Source organism: Salmo trutta, chromosome 32, assembly GCF_901001165.1.
Source record: "Salmo trutta chromosome 32, fSalTru1.1, whole genome shotgun sequence".
Lineage (NCBI taxonomy): Eukaryota > Metazoa > Chordata > Actinopteri > Salmoniformes > Salmonidae > Salmo > Salmo trutta.
In genome coordinates, this window is record NC_042988.1 from 29,906,874 (window position 1) to 29,928,635 (window position 21,762).

Below are 21,762 nucleotides of genomic sequence, written 5' to 3' on the forward strand. Positions count from 1 at the left end.
ATAGAAGCACCATTACAGGGAGTTACCAGCAGAGGTCCAAGAGACTCTGGGCTCCATCCCTGATGACTTTGTCTCCTACTTCACTTCCCGCTTCCCCCACCTGCTGCACCACACCTACCTGGCCATGCGCACCTGTGCCCACGAGAGGTCATTCCTTCCCTACTACTCCAGCTCAGAGCAGCTCTCCTGGATACGGACTCCCTACACACACCCCGGACCCACGCTGCAGACACACACGTCGCAGCCAGAGGAACCCACACCGTCAAACACAGTACCCTCACAGCCTGAGATGGTGTCAAACACAATTCCATCCACAGTACCCATACAGTCAGTGACAGTATCAGACTCTACACCCATACAGTCACTATTAATCACAACACCCCCACAGTCAGTGACAGTATCAGACTCTACACCCATACAGTCACTATCAATCACAACACCCCCACAGTCAGTGACCGTATCAGACTCTACACCCATACAGTCACTACCAACCACATTACCAGTAGAGCCAGTATCATCCACATCATTACCAATCCAACCAGTACTGCCTACATCACCCCCACCCTCATCCACACTGCCAGACCTGCCTCCACAGACAGTGTTGCCCACAGAACCCCCCACACCGTCAGAAACCCCCCTTACAGATCTCGTTCCATCTGAACCACACATACTGCCAGTGCCACATCCAGCCACACCGGACACGGAGCCTGCCTGAGAGCCGACGAGGGGTGGTGGATGAGTGCTGCACAGAGGAGCGTTGCCTTACGAGTGGACACATACTGGGGCTCTGTTGTTCTGTCCTGTGCTGGTGAGGACCAGGCCTGCAGTGCCTGGGAGCTGCCGACAGGGGGGAGCAGCAGCCCAAACCAAGTGCCTTTCCTGCTTGACTGAGACAAAATGGCTCCGAATGGAACCGTCCCAAGGTCCCTCGACGAATCAAGAAGCCAGGGTGGAAATTAACTAGTGGGGGCCGTACTGTGTAGTACAGAGAGAATATGTTTTATTTGCAATGGAGTCCCTCCTAATGTCAAGTATTGTGAGGTATTTTTGGGCACAAAATACTTGGCAAAGCAAGGGAGGAGTTCTTCTGTTGATGTTGTTGGAAGACAAGTCGACAATGGTAGTTTTACTGTGGAATCTTGTTATCTCTTAATGAGCCTATTCACTGTAAAGAGGTGTATATTTTTGTATAGGTGACAACTTGATAATGACTTGATCATTGAAAATCATGGGATGTGGCCATTGTGCCTTTTTAAATAACACTGTGTTATGTATATGAGCTCTGTGAGGGTAGACGTCTCTGAAATAGTTTTGCTTGCTGCTGCAGATGCTGCTAGTGACTGCTTTTCTGTCTTGAATCAATACTATTTCAGTGCCTGTCTTCCTGTGCAGGCGAGGGCAGATAGTCCAAAGGGTGTTTTGAACTAAACACTGGTAAAAGCATAATGTGTTTATCTTTTCTACTTTTATCTTGTCTCTGATAGCGTTGTGCTGTACATAAGGCTCAAGGCAATATGTGATCTGATTGTGTTATTATTGCAGTCCGTCACCCAAAGTCTTGTTTGCTTGATCTCTGACACACTAGGCCTTTACTAAAACTGGTTCAGCTACAAGTCATGATAGGATGATTACACAAAGTATTCACTTCACATTCTGGTTTTTGCTGTCAGAGGAATGATGTGTTCTCTCATCCTAGCTTTGATGAATGATGATCCAATACAACATGTTTTATTCAATCATATTGTCTGTATAATGATTGGCAGTTAAATAGGTCTTCATTTATTACATGAATTAACTGTTATAGTTTGTTAATATTTTATTTCTTAAGTGGAATACATTTACTTCAGGTTTATTTTGTACTGTTCATTGTACATCAAAAACCCCAAGAATGTACATTATTTTGTCTAATGCAAGCTGTTTAAAATTAAGTGAAGAGGGTTTTGTGCAAAAGTGAACAGTAAATCTTTTGTAGTCCCGTCTGACGATGCCTTTTACTGTTAAGATTTCATTTCTAACATGCCATCCTGAATGCAAGAATAGTTTGTTTTATGATTTTTCAGTTTTGCAATTGTCTCCTTTTGCCAACATGTCTGCCATTGTTGGAGTGAAAATGCCAAATTAAATCAGCATTAATATCTGTTATGGTGTTAGTTTGCAGATATTTTGAGCTTGTGGAACTAATGCTGCGTTCATAACCAAGTGGGAAGGTGGTATTTACCATATACCGACTGGGAAAAATCCACTTGAACGCACCTACAACTTGTAATTACTAGTGGGAAACTCATCGATCATCCCTGATCTCGACTTCTCCCACATGCTGACCTCTGACATCACCTACTAAGGAAGGACTTAACCAACAGCATTTTCGGCAGTTAAATGTAGCACAACATTTATAAAAAGCAATCTATTAACGTTTTTTTAACTTGAATTTGTTAACCATGAAAGCTGTACTTTTAGTTGGTGATTTATGATTTGGTGCAACAATGTATGTAGACCCTTTTCTATGCAACAGCCTCCTATGTGTGTTTACCTGATTTAGATGTCAGTTTATATGAATCCTTCTTCTTTTGTCCCCCTCCTTTAGAAGCTCAATTACAGGGAGTTACCAGCTGAGGTCCAGGAGACTGGGCTCCATCGCTGATGACTGTCACCTACTTCACCTCCCGCGCCACACCTACCTGGCCATGCACACATGTGCATAGGAGGCACTTCCTTCCCTACTACTCCAGCTCAGAGCAGCTCGCCTGGATACGGACTCCCTACACACACCCTGGGCCCAAGGCCACAGAGCTGCTGCAGACACACACATCGCAGCCAGAGGAACCCACACCATCAAACATAGTACCCTCACAGCCTTTGATGGTGGCAAACACAATTCCATCCACAGAACCCATACAGTCAGTGACCGTATCAGACTCTACACCCATACAGTCACTATCAATCAAAACCACATTACCAGTAGAGCCAGTGTCATCCACATCATAACCAGTACTGCCTATATCATCCACACTGCCAGACCTGCCCCCACAGACAGTTGCCCACCCAGCCCTCAGAACCCTCCACACCCTCAGAATACCCCTTACAAATCCCGTCCCACCTGAACCACCAGTGCCACACTGGACACGGAGCCTGCCTGAGCGCCAGGTGAGGGGTGGTGGATGGGTACGGCACAGAGGAGCGTTGCCTTGGGGTTTTAGGCTGGGTTTCTGTATGGCACTCTGTGACACCTGCGGATGTAAAAAGGGCGTTTATAATACATTTGATTGATTGATTGCCTTACGAGTGGACACATACTGTGGCTCTTTCCTGTGCTGGTGAGGACCAGGCCTGCATTGCCTGGGACCTGCCGACGGGGCAGCAGCAGCCCAAACCAAGTGCCTTTCCTACTCTACTGAGACAAAATGGCTCAGAATGGAACCATCCCCCGATGCATCAAGAAGCCAGGGTGGAAATGAACTAGTGTGGGCAGAGGGAACCTGTTTTATTTGCAATGTAGTCCCGCCTCATGTCAAGTATTGTTGGGCACAAAATACTTGGCAATGCAAGGGAGGAATTCTTCTGTTTATGTTGGAAGATTTAAGTCAACAATGGTAGTTTTACTGTACAACGTTCCCTCAGTGAGCCTTTTCACTGTAAAGAGGTGTATATTTTTGTATATGTGACTACTTGATAATGACTTGATTAATGATAATCATATGATGTGGCCATTATACCTTTTTTAAATAACACTGTGGTATGTATGTGAGCTCTGTGAGTGTAGACCTCTCTGGAATAGTTTTGCTTGCTGCTGATGCTGCTTGTCTCTCTTGACTCAATACTATTTCAGTGCCTGTCATCTTGTGAAGTCAAGGTGAGATATTCCAAAGGGTGTTTGAATTGAACACTGGTAAAAGCATGTGTTTATCTTTTGTACTTTTATCGGGCAAAGTCTTGTTTGCGTGATCTCTGACACACTAGGCCTAACTAAAACTTGTTTGGCTGCAAGTCATGATAGGATGATTTCAGAAAGTATTCACCTTACATTCTGAGTTATGGGCTTTAGTTTTTTTGACCATTCTTTTGATGGAGGAATTTATATATTCTCTCATCCCATATTCCTTAACGATGATCCAATGCAACATGTTTTATTCAATCATATCCATTGTCAGTGAATAACAGATGAATAGTTATTGAATGTATTACGTTTAACTGTAATAGTTTAATATTTGATTTATTTTGTAAGGTGTTATGTACTGTCCATACTACACACTGTTTCACAATTTTCTCATTTTGCATTGCCAACGAATATGCAGCTGTTTTAAGTGAAAAAGCCAAATAAATCACCGTTATATTTGTGCCTTTGAACTTTACATTTGTCAGTTGTTCTTGGGACTAAGCAAACATAATACCTTCATTGCCTGTTATTTAACTGAGGGGGTCAGTGGCTGCCTTGCTGGCCCTCATAACTCTCCTTTTCTGCTAAACGAAACTTACTGATTAAAGCCCCCTCATGACGTCATTCCTCTGATCCGACGTAGTTCGGCTCCATGGTTTTCAGGGGAGTGACTGAGCGTTCCAGTATTCGACAACACCTATCTGGTACAGCAGCAGAAATCTACCAGCTGAAAATAGTAGTCTTCTATCACACCGACTCTTCTAAAGCATGAACGACGTGGGGAGTATTAAGAGCTAAACATATTTCTGTTGGCAATGGAACAATTTAGAGGTGAGGAGAACTATATCAATTATGGATACGCTTGTCGAGAGTGCTCTCCAACAAAGGAAAAACACATTCTTAGCCTTATATTTCTGTTTGGTGGAAAGTTTATCTGCTGTAGGGGAAAAAACTATATTGAAGTCTTATCTCTGAAATCTATAACTGGAGTATATTTTTTTCCAGAGAGGACAACATCCCCGCCAACGTCTGGTTCATCTTCGCCCGCTCATTGGTAAACCCAATATTTGTTTTTCTTGGAGACCACAGATTAAACTTAATTTTTATTTAAACGATGTATGTAGCTACTTAGTTTCTTGAACATTTAAAAATACTAAATGTAGCTAATAGGCTTGAGCCATTTTATTTGGAACCGTGCATTGGCCTGCATTCCCTTGTGATTTCATAATCAACTAAACATTTTAGCAGCTTCGTTGTCTTGAAATAGGTTATATTTCAAATATTCGTTAAAATGTCTAGCTATGGGCATGTCCACAATCTTTCAAAGTAACCAATCACACATCATCTGTTGGAGAGACAGGTGAAGTGGTGAATGAGGTGAGCTTCTCCTCCAAAGAGTACCACAATATGAGTCATAATACCCATAAAACCTAGCGGTCAAACAGGGAAATGGTTGCAATCGTTTTTAAACCATTCATTTTTCCCTTAGGGGATTTTAGACTGTTATGTGTAAACTTACCCTGACGTGACGTTTTGATAACCGTGTAAATCTCTCTCTGACAAGGTGACTTATTAATATATTCGCTGGTATTTACCCCCCCAATTTGTTTTTTATGCTAATGTGGCTATCCTACAGAACTACAAATACTATGATCTGGATGAGACTGTTGAATACAGGCAAAGGTAAGAATCTCTGGATTAACTATCTAATGTTAGCAAAATGTAGTAATGCATAAATTGGCCACATTTTTTAAAACTGTCTTGGTCATGTTTTAAAATAAAACAATACCTGTTAGCAAAGGTGTCAGCTAGAGAGACATGCATGTATTTGTAGTCTTGCATGATGTCTACTTTGGTGCTAATTATCATTTTGAATTTGAGAGTAAATAGAGCTGAATGTATTGATTTAAAAGTCACCTTGTCTGAGAGAGATTTACACGAATATCAAAACGTCACACCAGGGTAAGCCTACACAAAACACAGCCCTTATTTGAAGTGTTTCTAAAATCCCCTATGGGAAAAATGAATGGGGGAAAAATAATTTCAACCACTTCCCTCTTTGACCGCTAGGTTTTATGGGTATTATGACACGTCCACTGTGGGGATCTATAAAGGGAACCCACTCGCCTGCCAACTGAGGTTCGTTCAGTTTGCTCGATCATTTGCTATGTTGTGAAACGGTTTGTACCGAAGGACACGTTTTCCCTAAACGTTCTTGAACAGACTGAGGTACGTTTGCTCCGGTTTGGTGGGTGTAGCGAGGTGTGGCTTGAAGCAATGAGTGACGTGAACTCAGCAAAAAAAAAACGTCCTCTCACTGTCAACTGCATTTATTTTTAGCAAACTTAACATGTGTAAATATTTGTATGAACATAGCAAGATTCAACAACTGAGACATAAACTGAACAAGTTCCACAGACGTGACTAACAGAAATGGAATAATGTGTCCCTGAACAAAGCGGGGGTCAAAATCCAAAGTAACAGTCAGTATCTGGTGTGGCCACCAGCTGCATTAAGTACTGCAGTTCATCTACTCCTTTTGGACTGCACCATATTTGCCAGTTCTTGCTGTGAGATGTTACCCCACTCTTCTACCAAGGCACCTGCAAGTTCCTGGACATTTCTGTGGGGAATGGCCCTAGCCCTCACCCTCCGATCCAACAGGTCCCAGACATGCTCAATGGGATTGAGATCCGGGCTCTTGGCTGGCCATGGCAGAACACTGACATTCCTGTCTTGCAGGAAATCGAGCAAAGAACGAGCAGTATGGCTGGTGGCATTGTCATGCTGGAGGGTCATGTCAGGATGAGCCTGCAGGAAGGGTACCACATGAGGGAGGAGGATGTCTTCCCTGTAACGCACAGCGTTGAGATTGCCTGCAATGACAACAAGCTCAGTCCGATGATGCTGTGACACACTGCCCCAGACCATGACGGACCCTCCACCTCCAAATCAATCGCGCTCCAGAGTACAGGCCTCAGTGTAACGCTCATTCCTTTGACGATAAACGCGAACCCGACCATCACCCCAGGTGAGACAAAACCGTGACTTGTCAGTGAAGAGCACTTTTTGCCAGTCCTGGTGGGTTTGTGCCCATAGGCGACGTTGTTGCCGGTGAGGCCTGGTGAGGACCTGCCTTACAACAGGCCTACAAGCCCTCAGTCCAGCCTCTCTCAGCCTATTGCGGACAGTATGAGCACTGATGGAGGGATTGTGCGTTCCTGGTGTAACTCGGGCAGTTGTTGTTGCCATCCTGCACCTGTCCCGCAGGTGTGATGTTCGGATGTACCGATCCTGTGCAGGGACCCTGGGCATCTTTCTTTTGGTGTTTTTCAGAGTCGGTAGAAAGGCCTCTTTTGTGTCCTAAGTTTTCATAACTGTGACCTTAATTGCCTACCGTCTGTAAGCAGTTAGTGTCTTAACGACCGTTCCACAGGTGCATGTTCATTAATTGTTTATGGTTCATTGAACAAGCATGGGGAACGGTGTTTAAACCCTTTATAATGAAGATCTGTGAAGTTATTTGGATTTTTATGAATTATCTTTGAAAGACAGGGTCCTGAAAAAGGGACGTTTCTTTTTTTGCTGAGTTTATTTTACGGGCAGTGGCAATGCTGAAATTGTTCCACAACCCAACCACTCCCCATTTTTAACTGGTCATTCAGTAAAGCGCTGTTTCCGTTCAATTTAACATTCCAGATTGTAAAAACGTACTGAACACAGCCCTGGTCATTCTCACTTCTCTTCCTTGTGGATGTGACTGCATCCACTAAAGCTCTCCTCAGCAATGACTAGATTTCTAGCTTCCTACTGAGCCATTCTCTCGTTTGGTTAAAACCTACATTTACTTGTTTGTGAACAGCCCACACTCCGACCAGCAATATGCTAGTTACCTTAGCCATAACGCAGTTGCTAGCTAAATAATGCATTACTAGCTTCATGGCCGTGGCATTCACACTGTGCTAACCCAAGCTAGCATTAACTGTGAGGCTTCTAACTAGCAAGCCAACCACACTAGCAGTCCTACCTGCACATAGTGGCATACACATGGCTAGATAACTTGGAGTTCCCTACCTGCTCAGGTAGTGTTGCTGTCACGCCTGTGAAGGCTAATTCACAGCAATGCTGAAAAGCCAACTAGCTACTGGCCAGCTTGCTTCTCTCGTTTAGTACACCTCACGATGCTATGGTGATATGAGACTCAAGACCGGAGAAACAACAATATTCACGCAGTTGTCTTCGGCTAAGGTGGTACTAGCTAGCGAAGCTATTAGCCAAATAGGTGAACCCTAGCTAGCTAGAGGCCTTTTTCTCACCAAGTACATAAAATAAATACAATTTGCAAATATCGTCCTACCGCAACCTCCCAGTTATTTATTCGGAACAGGTTAGATATTGCTATCTGGGACACTGCCACTGACAGGTCTGTGGGTTCCTTGTGTGAATGAATTTCTTTTTATGTTTGCAATGCAGCAATGTATCTATTTCATCTTCATGTAGCATATCACCGCTGTCTCTCTAGCCTATTTTCCACCCTCTAGGAAACTATGGCGCGCCGTGCATGGCTTGTGAGGAGGAGAATCTGAATCCGACTTGCCTCTGTCTTCTAGACTACCCAGAGTGCAGGAGCCCCTTCTACACGCTCACTGTAAAGTGGCTCGTTTGCGAGAAGTGGTGTGACCAAAACAGTTCACTGTTTAGATCCATTTAGCAGCTTTCTCGGCCTGTCATCTAGGCTTTGACAACTACAGTAGAGTAACACCCGCAGTTGTGTTTCATGAAGGAAGCGTGTCACTTACGTCTAATCCCCAAGCCGGCAGGTAGCCTAGTGCTTTGGGCCAGTAACCGAAAGGTTGCTGGATCGAATACCCGAGCTGACAATTTAAGAATCTGTCGTTCTGCCCCTGAGCAAGGCAGTTAACCCACTGTTCCCCAGGCGCCGAAGACGTGTATGTCGATTAAGGCAGCCCCCCGCACCTCTCTGATTCAGAGGGGTTAAATGCAGAAGACACATTTCAGTTGAATGCATTCAGCTGTACAACTGACTAGTTACCCCCTTTCCCTTTAGCCCTGTCTTTGGACCTGTCTATTGTGCTTGATGCAATTAATTTCTCAGCAATCTTTGAGCAGCTGGAATGCGTGGAGTTTTAAATATCTCTCCTTTTAAAACAGGTTTGCTGATTGCCCTTACCTCTGCAAAGCGAGTGAGTGAGCTGCATGCACTTTAGTCCACCATTCATGCCCCGGGGTTCCCCCAAGTAACGTTGTTACTCAATCCCACCTTTATGCTTAAGGTCAGCAGCAATTACAATTGTATCGCCTTGGAGCTAATTGATTTCCACCGGTCACCCTTCTACTCTAAAGAAGAAGGGCGTCTCCATCGTTTATGTCCAGTACACATGTTGCGCTTCTACTTGGACAAACTAGAGCATGGCAAAGGGGTGACCTACTCTTAGTTTCCTGGACGCCCCCTGCAAACGTGGGCCCCTCTCTCATCAACAGCTATCCCATTGGATTGTGGAGGAGGCTATTATATGCTTATATTAGCAAGGGTTTACAGCCCCCGGAGATTTTGAGTGCTCATTCCACTGGTGTTTTGGCATCTCGGGCACTGTGCAAATGCATCTCTTTACAAGAGATCTGCACCATTCACACCAACATAGGCATAGAGCTATGGCATACTGTTTTTGTCTTACTATCATTTTTAGACAGACCCCAATGAGAGAAAAGATGTTGAAAAGTAATCTCTGTCTGACATTGCAGTCACGTTAATTTTCAGTTCTAAGTTAAAGTTTAAAAGACGTAATTTGCGGACATAGACATTTTCAATTCTTTAGGGCTGTCAAACAATTAAAGTAGTTAATTGCGTTAGTTACTTGCGATTAATCACAATTATTGAAAAAATTTGAATTAGCTCAAATTTGGCCCAAAAGGTTTTGTCAAAAAAAAAAATTAAAAAGCAGTGGCAGAAAGAAAAAAAACATAGCTCCTGTGATATTGGGCATAACTTTTACATGATTTTGGCTAGAGTCATCAGCGATGTATAGGCGCAAGCATTGACTTTAGCTGTGTTCCGTGTTGTGTTCTGTGCGGAAATGCGTGTGCTTAAAAGGATCCGTGCAGTGAAGAAAATGGAGATGCCATTACCGGCGACGGACCAACCAAATTTGGCCTCATTAGAATTTTACCCAGTGTTATTTGCAAGTGTATATTTTAAAATGTTATGTAGATAAATAACCACATATCACAGTCATAACGCATAAACAGTTTCTATAACCATTACTGAGAACATTGTTGTAGTTAGTGTTCGGTTGGTTGTGTCTATAAACTTTGAACATGATCACTGCCAGTTCTTCAGCTTTTGAAATGGCTAGTATAAGTGCAAGTGACAGATGAGAGCAATAATAAATAATCTATATTTTGTTTTCAATCAGAACCAAATCTTTTTGGGATTGAGTCATAATCTTTGGACACTGTGTTAACAACCCTCCAGACGAGCTTCAATGCCATACAACTCTCCTTCCGTGGTCTCCAACTGCTCCTAAATACAAGTAAAACTAAATGCATGCTCTTCAACCGATCGCTGCCTGCACCTGCCCGCCTGTCCAGCATCACTTTTCTGGACGGTTCTGACTTAGGTATTTGTAGTTGTCTACAAATTCTAGGTGTCTGGTTAGACTGTAAACTCTCCTTCCAGACTCACATCAATCATCTCCAATCCAAAGTTAAATCTAGAATTGGCTTCCTATTTCGCAACAAAGCATCCTTCACTCATGCTGCCAAACATACCCTCGTAAAACTGACCATCCTACCAATCCTCGACTTCGGCGATGTCATTTACAAAATAGCCTCCAATACCCTACTCAACAAGCTGGATGCAGTCTATCACAGTGCCATCTGTTTTGTCACCAAAGCCCCATATACTACCCACCACTGCGACCTGTACGCTCTCGTTGGCTGGCCTTCGCTTCATAATCGTCGCCAAGCACAATGGCTCCAGGTCATCTACAAGACCCTGCTAGGTAAAGTCCCCCCTTATCTCCGCTCACTGGTCACCATAGCAGCACCCACCTGTAGCACGCGCTCCAGCAGGTATATCTCTCTGGTCACCCCTAAAGCCAACTCCTCCTTTGGTCGTCTCTCCTTCCAGTTCTCTGCTGCCAATGACTGGAACGAACTACAAAAATCTCTGAAACTGGAAACACTTATCTCCCTCACTAGCTTTAAGCACCAGCTATCAGAGCTGCTCCCAGATCACTGCACCTGTACATAGCCCATCTATAATTTAGCCCAAACTACTACCTCTTCCCCTACTGTATTTATTTATTTTGCTCCTTTGCACCATATTATTTATATTTTAACTTTGAACTTTCTTCAAATAACAAATCTACCATTCCAGTGTTTTACTTGCTATACTTTATTTACTTTGCCACCATGGCCTTTTTTGCCTTTACCTCCCTTATCTCACATCATTTGCTCACATTGTATATAGTCTTATTTTTTTTCCTACTGTATCATTGATTGTATGTTGTTTTACTCCATGTGTAACTCTGTGTTTTTGTATGTTGTCGAACTGCTTTGCTTTATCTTGGCCAGGTCGCAATTGTAAATGAGAACTTGTTCTCAACTTGCCTACCTGGTTAAATAAAGGTGAAATAAAATTAAAAAAATAATAATAATACTTTCATCATTGACACGAGATGTCAGTGAAATTGTTTACGGTTACAATTTGACCCTAAGAAACCACAACAAAAAAATCCTTAACATGGTTCCAATGTCAGACACCATTTCAACATCCAGAGGAGTCGTCTTTTCAACGTCCCTAAAATATGTATTTTAAACTTTTACTTACAACTGAAAATTAACATGGTTAGATGTTTTTCAACATCATTTTGCTTACTGGGCTACCAAGAAAGAAGACTTTTTTTTACTTTTTTTTATTTTCACAGCCTACTAAATTATGGACTTCTTTTTGTAGTTTGTTAATTTCAAATATGTTTCACTGAGCAACACACAGTAGAAAAACAAGCAGTGCTATTTTAGATTATGTGGTTGATTGATTAATAGTTATTATTTTCCTCAGACTAATTATGCAAGACTCTACTCAGCAGTGAGCTCGTAGACTGAAGTGCAATAATGGGTAAGAAACTGTTTTGGAGATATTGGTTTAATGATGGTTTTATATCCTACTAATACTTAATATAGGTAATAAACCACTGTTATTTGATGTTTCTATTTTCTTATTCTACAGCAGAGGAACCTGATGAACTGCCTGTTGAAAAATGGACTGACTCCAACGTGAGCTCCTGGTTAAGAACTATTGGAGTGAAGGAGCAATACATCAAGAAACTTTATGAGGAAGAGGTAGATGGGAGAATTCTCCTTGTACTGACTGAGGACTATCTGAGAAAAGAGATTGGAATGAAATCAGGACCAGCTCTGTTGATCATCAGAAAGAGAAATGAGCTTGTAGACACCAAACAGAGAACTCAGGGCAAGGAAAAGCCTCAAAGTAGCAACAATAGTGAAAAGGGAAGTAAAAAGAAGCAGGGATCAGCTCCCCAGACAGATCAAGGTCTTTCAGAGGAAGAGAAACAAACTCATCAAGGACAATCTGTTGAGGACAATGTGTTAACCACAAAGAGAGACTGCAAGCCACGGCCATTTGGCAAAGAAGGCATTGATTTCACATATGTCAAACATAGTGTTCTGCAACCTGAATCTGGTGTATTTGATCTGATATCTCCCTGTCATGAATACAAGTCACTTGACAATGCCGCCAAATTGGACCGCACAAGACTACAGGCAAAATTTGCCAAAGAGGTTCTCAAATTCGGTAGTGGCTGCATGAATATCAGATCAAATGGCACAATACACTTTGGTGTGATGGACAGTAGGGATGATACAGGCTATGTGCATGGTGAGATAATCGGTATTCCGGTTTCTGAGAAAGATAGATATGTTGACGCGTTGGATCACATTGAGAAGAGTTTCTCTCGCTCTGACAGCGAGCATGTGCGACAGTGTATTCGCCCACCTCGGTTTATAGAGGTCATGGACATATATAGCACAGAACAAAGATACGTGGTGGAGGTTGATATTGTTCCCACCATAAGCATTGTTAAGAACCGAGTGTACTCTGTTCGCCTGCCGAACTTCAAAGAGTCCTCTAACAAGATTGAGCATGAAAAGGAAACAATCTATCGCAGGGTAGGATCAAAAACCGAGCCAGTGAGTGATCAAAATGACTTCTACCAGCGAGTCAGAGACAGAGATGCCCAAAGAGAAGAGGCTGAGCATTGTCGATATGTTAACACCCCGGACATCTGCCAAGACCTTGGAAGGAAACTCACCATGCTGATAACCAGTGGCAAGAAATTCATTGAAAAGGAGAAATGGTACATTCTTGTCACTAACAAGTTCAAACCAGATGATTTGAGCAGCATTGACTTCTTGCTCAACATGAACATTTTCTGTGTGTTCGACTTTGACACAGATTCCAAGCTGTCAGGACTGTGCAGTAAATATATTGAGCACCATGCTGCAAATACGCATTTCATGCAGAACTACAAAATACCAAGTGGTATGAGCATTGGCGAATTTGTGAGCCATTTGCATTTGTTTGAGCAAACCAGCTGGATATTTTGCAATGGACGAAGCGATTACAAAGGGAATGAAAACCCCTGTGATGAGATGACATGGATCAAAACAAAAATTACACTCCTGAGGGAATCTGTTTCATTGATCTGCAAACAGATCTTGCCAAAAGGAGCATTCCTGGTGGTCTTCCTTCTCACATCCCCAGTTGAGAAACCACTTTTGCACACCTTCTATGAGTTCTTCACAGATATGGAAGGTCATGAAGACATTGTTTGCATCTCAGAATCTGAGGATAACTATCAGAAATGGCAAAGTTTTGCAGAGGGTTCATGTGGAACAGAAACTGTGAACCGTTCCAGTGTTGTTGGGATGAAAATGAGCCATGTTGATGCGACACTGCAGCGAATCCAACCTGTAACATCTCGAGACACCAAACACTTGCCTATCTACCTGAAAGGACAGTGCCTTCTTGAAACTCGTGATGAGGAAAGGATGTATTCCTTGGAAATTCTGAGTGTCAATCATTGTGATGAAACAAGTGACGATTACATCAAAGCAGAAAAAGAAAACATTGAAAGACAGTTTTACCACGGGGGAAGAGTGACCTGGTTGAATTTCTGGCTTGCAGAGAAGAAGTTTGTTGGTGAAGTGATTAAAAGGGATGCATACAGGGATGTCTCCGAACTTCTCACTGACACTATGAAATGGGGTGTAGACAGACCTGTGAACAGTATCAACATCTACCATCACCCAGGAAGCGGTGGAAGCACAGTGGGAAGGCAAGTGTTATGGAACAAGAGGACAGACCTAAGATGTGCTGTTGTGAAGCCGTCTTACTCCGCAGCCACTGTATCTGAACATGCTGTTCAACTCCGAGAGTATGAGGAAAAAGATTCTGAGAAATGTCTCCCAGTGCTCCTGCTGATTGAGGACTGTGACAAAGAATACCTTGATGAGCTGAGGAATGAATTAGAGTTTGCCATCAACACTAAGAAAATCAAACAAGGAACACCGTGCTTCATTCTGTTGAGCTGCAGACGATCACATAACCCAGAGAAGATGTGCAAAGACTCACCATTGCAGAATGTAGCTGTCACTCACAAACTATCAAAAGAAGAGAAGAGACAGTTTGCTGGGAAACGGCAGAAGCTTGAAGAACAGTACCAGCCAGAATTCATTTTGACATTCGTCTTGATGAGTGAAGAATTTGAACACCAGAAGATTGTTGAGTATGTTGCGCAATTTGTGAAACATTTGCTCCAAGATATTGATCATGAAGCAGTTGTCACTCGGCTCATTCGGTATGTGTCACTGCTCAACACTTATGTTCAGGACTCATTCATTTCCCAGTCCCATTGCGAAGCTCTGCTAGCATTCACCATTCATATGGATCGATTCCGCCAGCATGCTTTTGAGAGATCACTGAGTGAGCAGGCGAAACTTGTCTTTATACATCTGAGAGATGACAAGACGCACATTAAATCAGTTCGAATCATTCATCCACTTGTTGCAAAGGAAATCCTTCAGCAGCTCCTTGGTGACCAAAAGCAGCAAAGTGGGTTGGCCATGGATCTTCTCCATGAGGATGTGCTTTTTGAGCACAGATTTGGAAAAGAAGATTATGGTAAGTTTTTGCGAGCCCTGTTCATGAGACGTTGCAGAGTAAGTAAAGGTGATGAATCAAACAGCTTTTTCTCTCCTCTCATTGAACATGTGAGTGAAAAGGAAACCCCTGACAAGGCAATCGAGCTCCTCAAGGAGGCATACAAACGCTTCAACAAAGATGCATTCTTTGCTCAGCAACTTGCTCGCCTGAATTACTCCCATGAGAAGTTTGAAGAGGCAAAGGATTGGGCAGAGATAGCAGCAAAACAAATGCCTAACAACTCTTACATTCTTGACACGAAAGGCCAGGTATACAGAAGATGGTTCAACGCCAAGTGTAAAGCAATTGAGAAAGTACCAAAAACGGCAGAAAATACAGCAGATGCTGTTGAAACTGCGCTGAAAGCAATGGAGTGTTTCAGAGAATGTGAGAAATCTGCTATCTCGGACCTTGAAACCATGAACAACAGTGGCTTTTTTGCTGCAGTTGAAGTTGGCTGCAGTCTGTTGAAGCTCATATTCTCATTGCGTGTTTTCTCAAGCAAAGCGTATGGCCATTCAGAATGTATGAAGTACCTTCTCACTGATTACATTCCTGAGGCAGTGAAGAAGCCCTGGGAGAATTTTCACATCACTTTGAAAGGCCTTCAAATGACACTGCATGAAGCCCTGGAGTGGATCTCAGAAGACCTGAGTTACTTCCAGACAGACATCAGTGCAGATGAGGAGGAGACAATTGAAAGCTCTGAGATGAAAATAAGCCATCCAATGACATGGTTGGTGAGAAAATCCTCTGAGTATGGTAAATATTTCAGTGATGCCTGTCCCAGTATTGCCCCAAAGCTGTGCCAGTCGAACCCTGGCAGTTTAACTCCTTTCATGAAACGCATGATCATTTACCGGCTTGGTGGGGGGAATATAACTTCCATCTTCTCCCTTCTGACTGACCAGAAAGAAAGAGACCAAGTCAAAGTCCTAGAGAATATCATATCTCTCTACCCCAGCAACCCTCTGATGGCCAGGCTGGATCAAATGGATCTCGTCAATTACATAGCAGCTCATATTGCTCTGAGTTGCCTTACAACCCAGTCTCCAAAGTTGGCTGCTCTGAAAGACCTTCAGAAACTCAGTCAGCAGTTCCCAACAGAGAAACGGAAGTGCCTGTCCAGTGCTCTGTTCCTGCTCATCTTGCTCTTCTGGCCAGAAGATCATGACACAGACCCTGAAAAAGAGACCAAATACAACATTGTTCTATCAGCTGTTGAGTACCTCAAAAGGAGCTACTGGACCAAAATGAAAGATATACCACAAAGAAAGAAAAGGATTTACACCCACTTTTTCCTAAGTAATGGAAGTGGGTGGGACAAGATTGTTCACAAAAGCAAGGTTGAAATGATTACTAAGGTCCTCTCCATCTCAGAAAAGAGAATGAAGTGGTTCAGTGGGGAGGTGTGGAAAATGCCAGAGATGGCAAAACTGCTCAGGACTGTGTCTGGGTGGACAGAAGATGGGATAGTCTACCTTGAGGGCCCAAAAGAGAAGAAGTTCCCTATTCCTCATCTGAAAGCAGCCTCCGTGCCCTATGGCAATGAAAACATCACATTCTACTTGGGGTTCACATTTAGAGGACCTGTTGCGTACAACGTCACTGTGAAAAAGTAGAGTCGCCACCTAGACAAATCCTGCCAGAAAAGGAGTCTTATGGAATATTTCCTGAACATTTTGGACCAACATACCAATGAATGAGCATGTTTTAGAGCGCATTGTCAGAGGAAGACAGAGTGTGTGTACAAAATTCAGTTTAGTGTCAAAAGACTGAATTAAATTCTGCCTGTAAAAAAAATGTAACAAGGTAATTGTATGGATATTTTGCATACCGTAAGTGTAAAGTTATTTCTGTTTGAATGTTTTGTTGCAAGTTTTCAACCATTATGTGGACTGAAAATATTAAGGAATGTGTTGTCAAGTTATGCAGCCATGATCTGTTTTTGTTTCTGTAATGGAAATTATATAATTAAATTTGACTAAATTATTTCACTCAACCTTTTAACCTGTTGAAATGTATTGGAAATAAGGCTATAATAATGGGTTAAAAACTATATTCCAGTACTGTGTGTGAGTAAGACACTGTAACCACTTCAAAATGAACAGGGCAGAGTTGATAAGACAACCTTGTGAAAGGAACAGGAGAAGAGACCTCCTTAAGTTAGGGAGAGAAACAACGGCCTGGGCTGGCAAAAGATAAGGAGACAGGTGCTCTGGGTACTGTGGAAAAATACAGCCGCCTAAAGCGGGGTGGAGTTCTCTGTGTGTGTGTGTGTGTGTGTGTGTGTGTGTGTGTGTGTGTGTGTGTGTGTTAATATAAAAGGCTTTGTACATTGTAAGGATTTTCAGAGCTCTCATAAATAAACGTTTTGACCCTTGTAGGCTGGCTATCCGTCTGCTTCATTCAACCAGAATCTCACACCCTCTGGTGGGGTAGACTGAGTAGTTTAATTGAAGTTCGGCTTAAGAACATTGATAACTTAATTCACGTAACAGTTTCATTCTTGAATAATACTGTATATATTTTTTTTATATTAAATCTTATGCAGGAAGCCTGTGTAATATGATATATGTATTGTGCCCAAAATGTGGTATTTGATAACCAAACTACTTTACTTCTCTCATTCATTTTATTGATAGTTTTCCCAGTGAAATGGCCCCTTCTATAGGATTTTCACATACATTTTATGTATTTTTTTCCTAACCAGTTTTAATAGTCTTTTTCTATGAAGAATGACTAGTTCAAAAATTGAGTTACGCCTAATAAAGTTGCCTTAACTTTTTGTTTGTTTTGAATGGTTGTGTGACTGTTTCTTTTAGCAAATGTGTGAACAATGCTAAAATAGTAACATGAAATTCACACGTAGAAAAAAATACAAAATCAACATTTTAATGGTAGTCCCATGAATCCATAGGACCACATAATAAAAACAGTTGAGTTCAAACTACCCACAAGCAGGTATGTAGGCCTAAGTGCTATGCTTCTAACACTTAGAACTGTGATGGACAGTGTCCATTGTGTAAAGTCTACTGAAATGAACTCTGGTTTGTCAACATAACTTCAGTGGTCAACATCAACTAGATGTCCCATTCCTTCTCTGAAGAACAAAACGGCATGAAGCCAAGGTGTATCCACGACATTAACAACACATAAGATAGCATCTCGTCATAGAAGCATAGTTGGATATTTTACCCTGTTGTTGCAAACTCAAGTGTATGCAATAGTAGTCAAATATTTTCCTCGATATGAGGCATGCAGTAGATGTGTGACCAATCGTTGTGGTGCATTATTAACAGCACAACTCTTCATTTCATCATTCAGCACAGAAGTGTGACAGTGTTCTTGTCCTACATTCATTTACTGTAATTGCACAATTGCATTGATTGAGGATCTCTATGTAATTGAATGTGATTGCTTGTATTAGATGTTTTTTTGTTTATTGTGCTAAATTGTATTGTTTTATACACGTATGTTGTTTTAATATTCTGTTTTTATTGTAATGTGTACAGGGCTCTCTTGTAAATATATTTTAATCTTAATGTGACTCCCTGTTTAAATAAAAAATGGCATGCAGTTGAAAAGAACATTTTGTCAGGAGTCAACTGTATTTCACAATGATATGACCAACGCTAACATTCACAATCCACTGCGTTGTTGTCAGGATGTGAAGTAACACAGTCACAGATCACTACATAGTGAAGCGCAGCGTTCACCTTTGACCTTCAGCATTTCGGGGACCTTTGTTATGGAGAAATACTTTTAACAGCTGCTTCCAACTCTTATAAGTAAATGATTCCACTAGAGGAAGTGGAAGACCTTCCTCATCCTGGTAAGAGAGGTCTCATCACAAGGCTCAGTAAGGTTTATGGATAAAATGTGTTCTTATTATGCCAACAATCAAATCAAAGTTTGTCACGTGCGCCGAATACAGGTGTAGACCTTACAGTGAAATGCTTACTTACAGGCTCTAACCAATAGTGCGAAAAAAAGGTGTGTGTGTGTGTAGGTAAGTAAAGAAATAAAACAACAGTAAAAAGACATTTGAAAATAAGAGTAGCAAGGCTATATACAGACACCAGTTAGTCAGGCTTATTGAGGTAGTATGTACATGTGGGTATGGTTAAAGTGACTATGCATATATGATGAACAGAGAGTAGCAGTAGCGTAAAAGAGGGGTTGGCGGGTGGTGGGACACAATGCAGATAGCCTGGTTAGCCAATGTGCGGGAGCACTGGTTGGTCGGCCCAATTGAGGTAGTATGTACATGAATGTATAGTTAAAGTGACTATGCATATAAGATAAGCAGAGAGTGGTAGCAGCAGCGTAAAAGAGGGGTTGGGGGGCACACAATGCAAATACTTGCTGTAGTAAGGGATTTACATTTACATTTACATTTTGATTGATTATGACTATCTGTTGTGGTAAGGTATAATTAATATCTAACATTTATGTTCAGAATACAAACTAATTACATAGATGATTAATGCCTGCACTGTCCTGTCATGGAATCCATCTGGGTTGAGTTAGACTTTACAGAATGTCCAGATGGAAATACTGTGCAGAAATATTGTGTAGAAAAGACATGGTTCTATGTTATTGCCTAAGCTTATGTTTTTTTGTTGTTATCCCTAGTTTTGCTTAACCCTGTTGTTTATTTTTCAATAACCAACATATTCAGCATATATTGTATATCAATTTCAGCTACTGTAGTTGAAAAAAGCTTGTCCAGTTTTCCAGTTGTTGTTTGCTGGTTTTCTTCTGTTTTTCATCACTAGGTGGAGACATTGACCACAGCACACCACAGCCTGGGTAACAACCTGTATGGTCTTCCACGCTGTCTTTCATTAGCACCTCAAGCTGAGGAGAGTTTTCTCCCTAATTGTCTTCCCCATGCCCTATATGAACTTGTCAATTCCCTTTGTGATTATTCTGAAGGCCATTGAAGGCCGAAATGTTTTATAGTGAATGAACGTTGCGACCCTTCCTGTCCAATGATGTATACTGAACAAAAATACAAACGCAACATGTAAAGTGTTGGTCCCATGTTTCATGAGCTGTAATAAAAGATCATAGACATTTTCCATACGCACAAAAAGCTAATTTCTCTCATATTTTGTGTACAATTCTTTTTACATCGCTTTTAGTGAGCATTTCTCCTTTGCCAAGATAATCCATCCACCTGACTGGTGTGGCATATCAAGAAGCTGATTAAACAGCATGACCATTACACAGGTGCACAGGTGCTGGGGGCAATAAAATGCCACTCTAAAATGTGCAGTTTTGTCACACAACGCAATGCCACAGATGTCTCAAGTTTTGAGGGAGCATGCTGACTGCAGGAATGTCTACCAGAGCTGTTGCCAGAGAATTTAACGTACAATTTTTTAACATAAGCCGCCTCCAACATTGTTTGAGAGAATTTGGCAGTATGTCCAACTGGCCTCACAACCGCAGACCACGTGTAACCACGCCAGCCCAGACCACGTGTAACCACGCCAGCCCAGACCACGTGTAACCACGCCAGCCCAGACCACGTGTAACCACGCCAGCCCAGACCACGTGTAACCACGCCAGCCCAGACCACGTGTAACCACGCCAGCCCAGACCACGTGTAACCACGCCAGCCCAGACCACGTGTACCACGCCAGCCCAGACCACGTGTAACCACGCCAGCCCAGACCACGTGTACCACGCCAGCCCAGACCACGTGTAACCACGCCAGCCCAGACCACGTGTAACCACGCCAGCCCAGACCACGTGTACCACGCCAGCCCAGACCACGTGTACCACGCCAGCCAAGACCACGTGTAACCACGCCAGCCCAGACCACGTGTAACCACGCCAGCCCAGACCACGTGTAACCACGCCAGCCCAGACCACGTGTAACCACGCCAGCCCAGACCACGTGTACCACGCCAGCCCAGACCACGTGTAACCACGCCAGCCCAGACCACGTGTAACCACGCCAGCCCAGACCACGTGTAACCACGCCAGCCCAGACCACGTGTAACCACGCCAGCCCAGACCACGTGTAACCACGCCAGCCCAGGACCTCCACATCCGGGTTCTTCACCTGCGGGATCGTCTGAGACCAGCCACCCGGGCAGCTGATGACACTGAGTATTTATTTCTGTAATAAAGCCCTTTTGTGGGGAAAAACTCATTCTGACTGGGCCATCCCGGGCCCACCAATGACTTTGCCCCTGCCCAGTCATGTGAATTCCATAGAGTCGGGCCTAATTAATATATTTCTCTTGACTGATTTCCTTATATGAACTGTAACTCAATCAAATCTTAGAAATGATTGCATGTTGCGTTTATATATTTTTGTTCAGTGTAGAATGGGGAATGATGCCGGCTCTACACAAAACATGTCTATCTTCAATGTTCAGATCCTTCCACTCTCCTGAGGCCCTAGAGACCTCAAGAAAAGATGATGGATGAATGAAGATCTCCCACTCAGGCCGTTTGCCATTGAAAATAATTGTCACAGTTCCGGGCTGCTTAAGGGGTGGCTCTCCCACAGGCAACAATGCATTAGCAGCCTGGCCTGGTCTGCTTAGTTCATTGACTGTATATGAACCAGAAAAAAAGGAGACAGTGAGATGTCTCGCTTCCTCATCCGTCTCTGACCTCA

General features: G+C 42.7%; 2 protein-coding genes across 4 annotated transcripts in view; both read left to right on the forward strand.

Moving 5' to 3' along the window:
- Positions 1 to 4,334, forward strand: part of ern1 (endoplasmic reticulum to nucleus signaling 1) — a 29,707-nt gene extending 25,373 nt beyond the window's left edge. Inside the window, exons 22-23 of one of the 2 annotated variants that reach the window (XM_029728680.1) lie at positions 5 to 454; positions 488 to 4,334. In XM_029728680.1, the coding sequence (XP_029584540.1) occupies positions 5 to 454; positions 488 to 715 (678 nt within the window). In that variant the 3' untranslated portion in view covers positions 716 to 4,334. Of the gene's footprint in view, positions 1 to 4 lie in introns of both variants that reach the window. The other variant, XM_029728679.1, reaches the window with a different exon arrangement.
- Positions 4,335 to 4,528: 194 nt separating this feature from the next.
- On the forward strand, positions 4,529 to 17,121 carry LOC115171663 (sterile alpha motif domain-containing protein 9-like). 2 transcript variants are annotated; one of them, XM_029728678.1, is made up of 5 exons: positions 4,529 to 4,705; positions 4,880 to 4,928; positions 5,511 to 5,557; positions 11,958 to 12,014; positions 12,126 to 17,121. In XM_029728678.1, exons 4-5 carry the CDS (start codon positions 12,011 to 12,013, stop codon positions 16,739 to 16,741), a joined length of 4,620 nt encoding a protein of 1,539 aa, XP_029584538.1. In that variant the 5' UTR covers positions 4,529 to 4,705; positions 4,880 to 4,928; positions 5,511 to 5,557; positions 11,958 to 12,010; the 3' UTR covers positions 16,742 to 17,121. The 2 variants fall into 2 exon arrangements, with proteins under 2 accessions (XP_029584538.1, XP_029584537.1); XM_029728677.1 differs by lacking the exon at positions 5,511 to 5,557.
- The last annotated feature ends 4,641 nt before the right edge of the window (positions 17,122 to 21,762 follow it).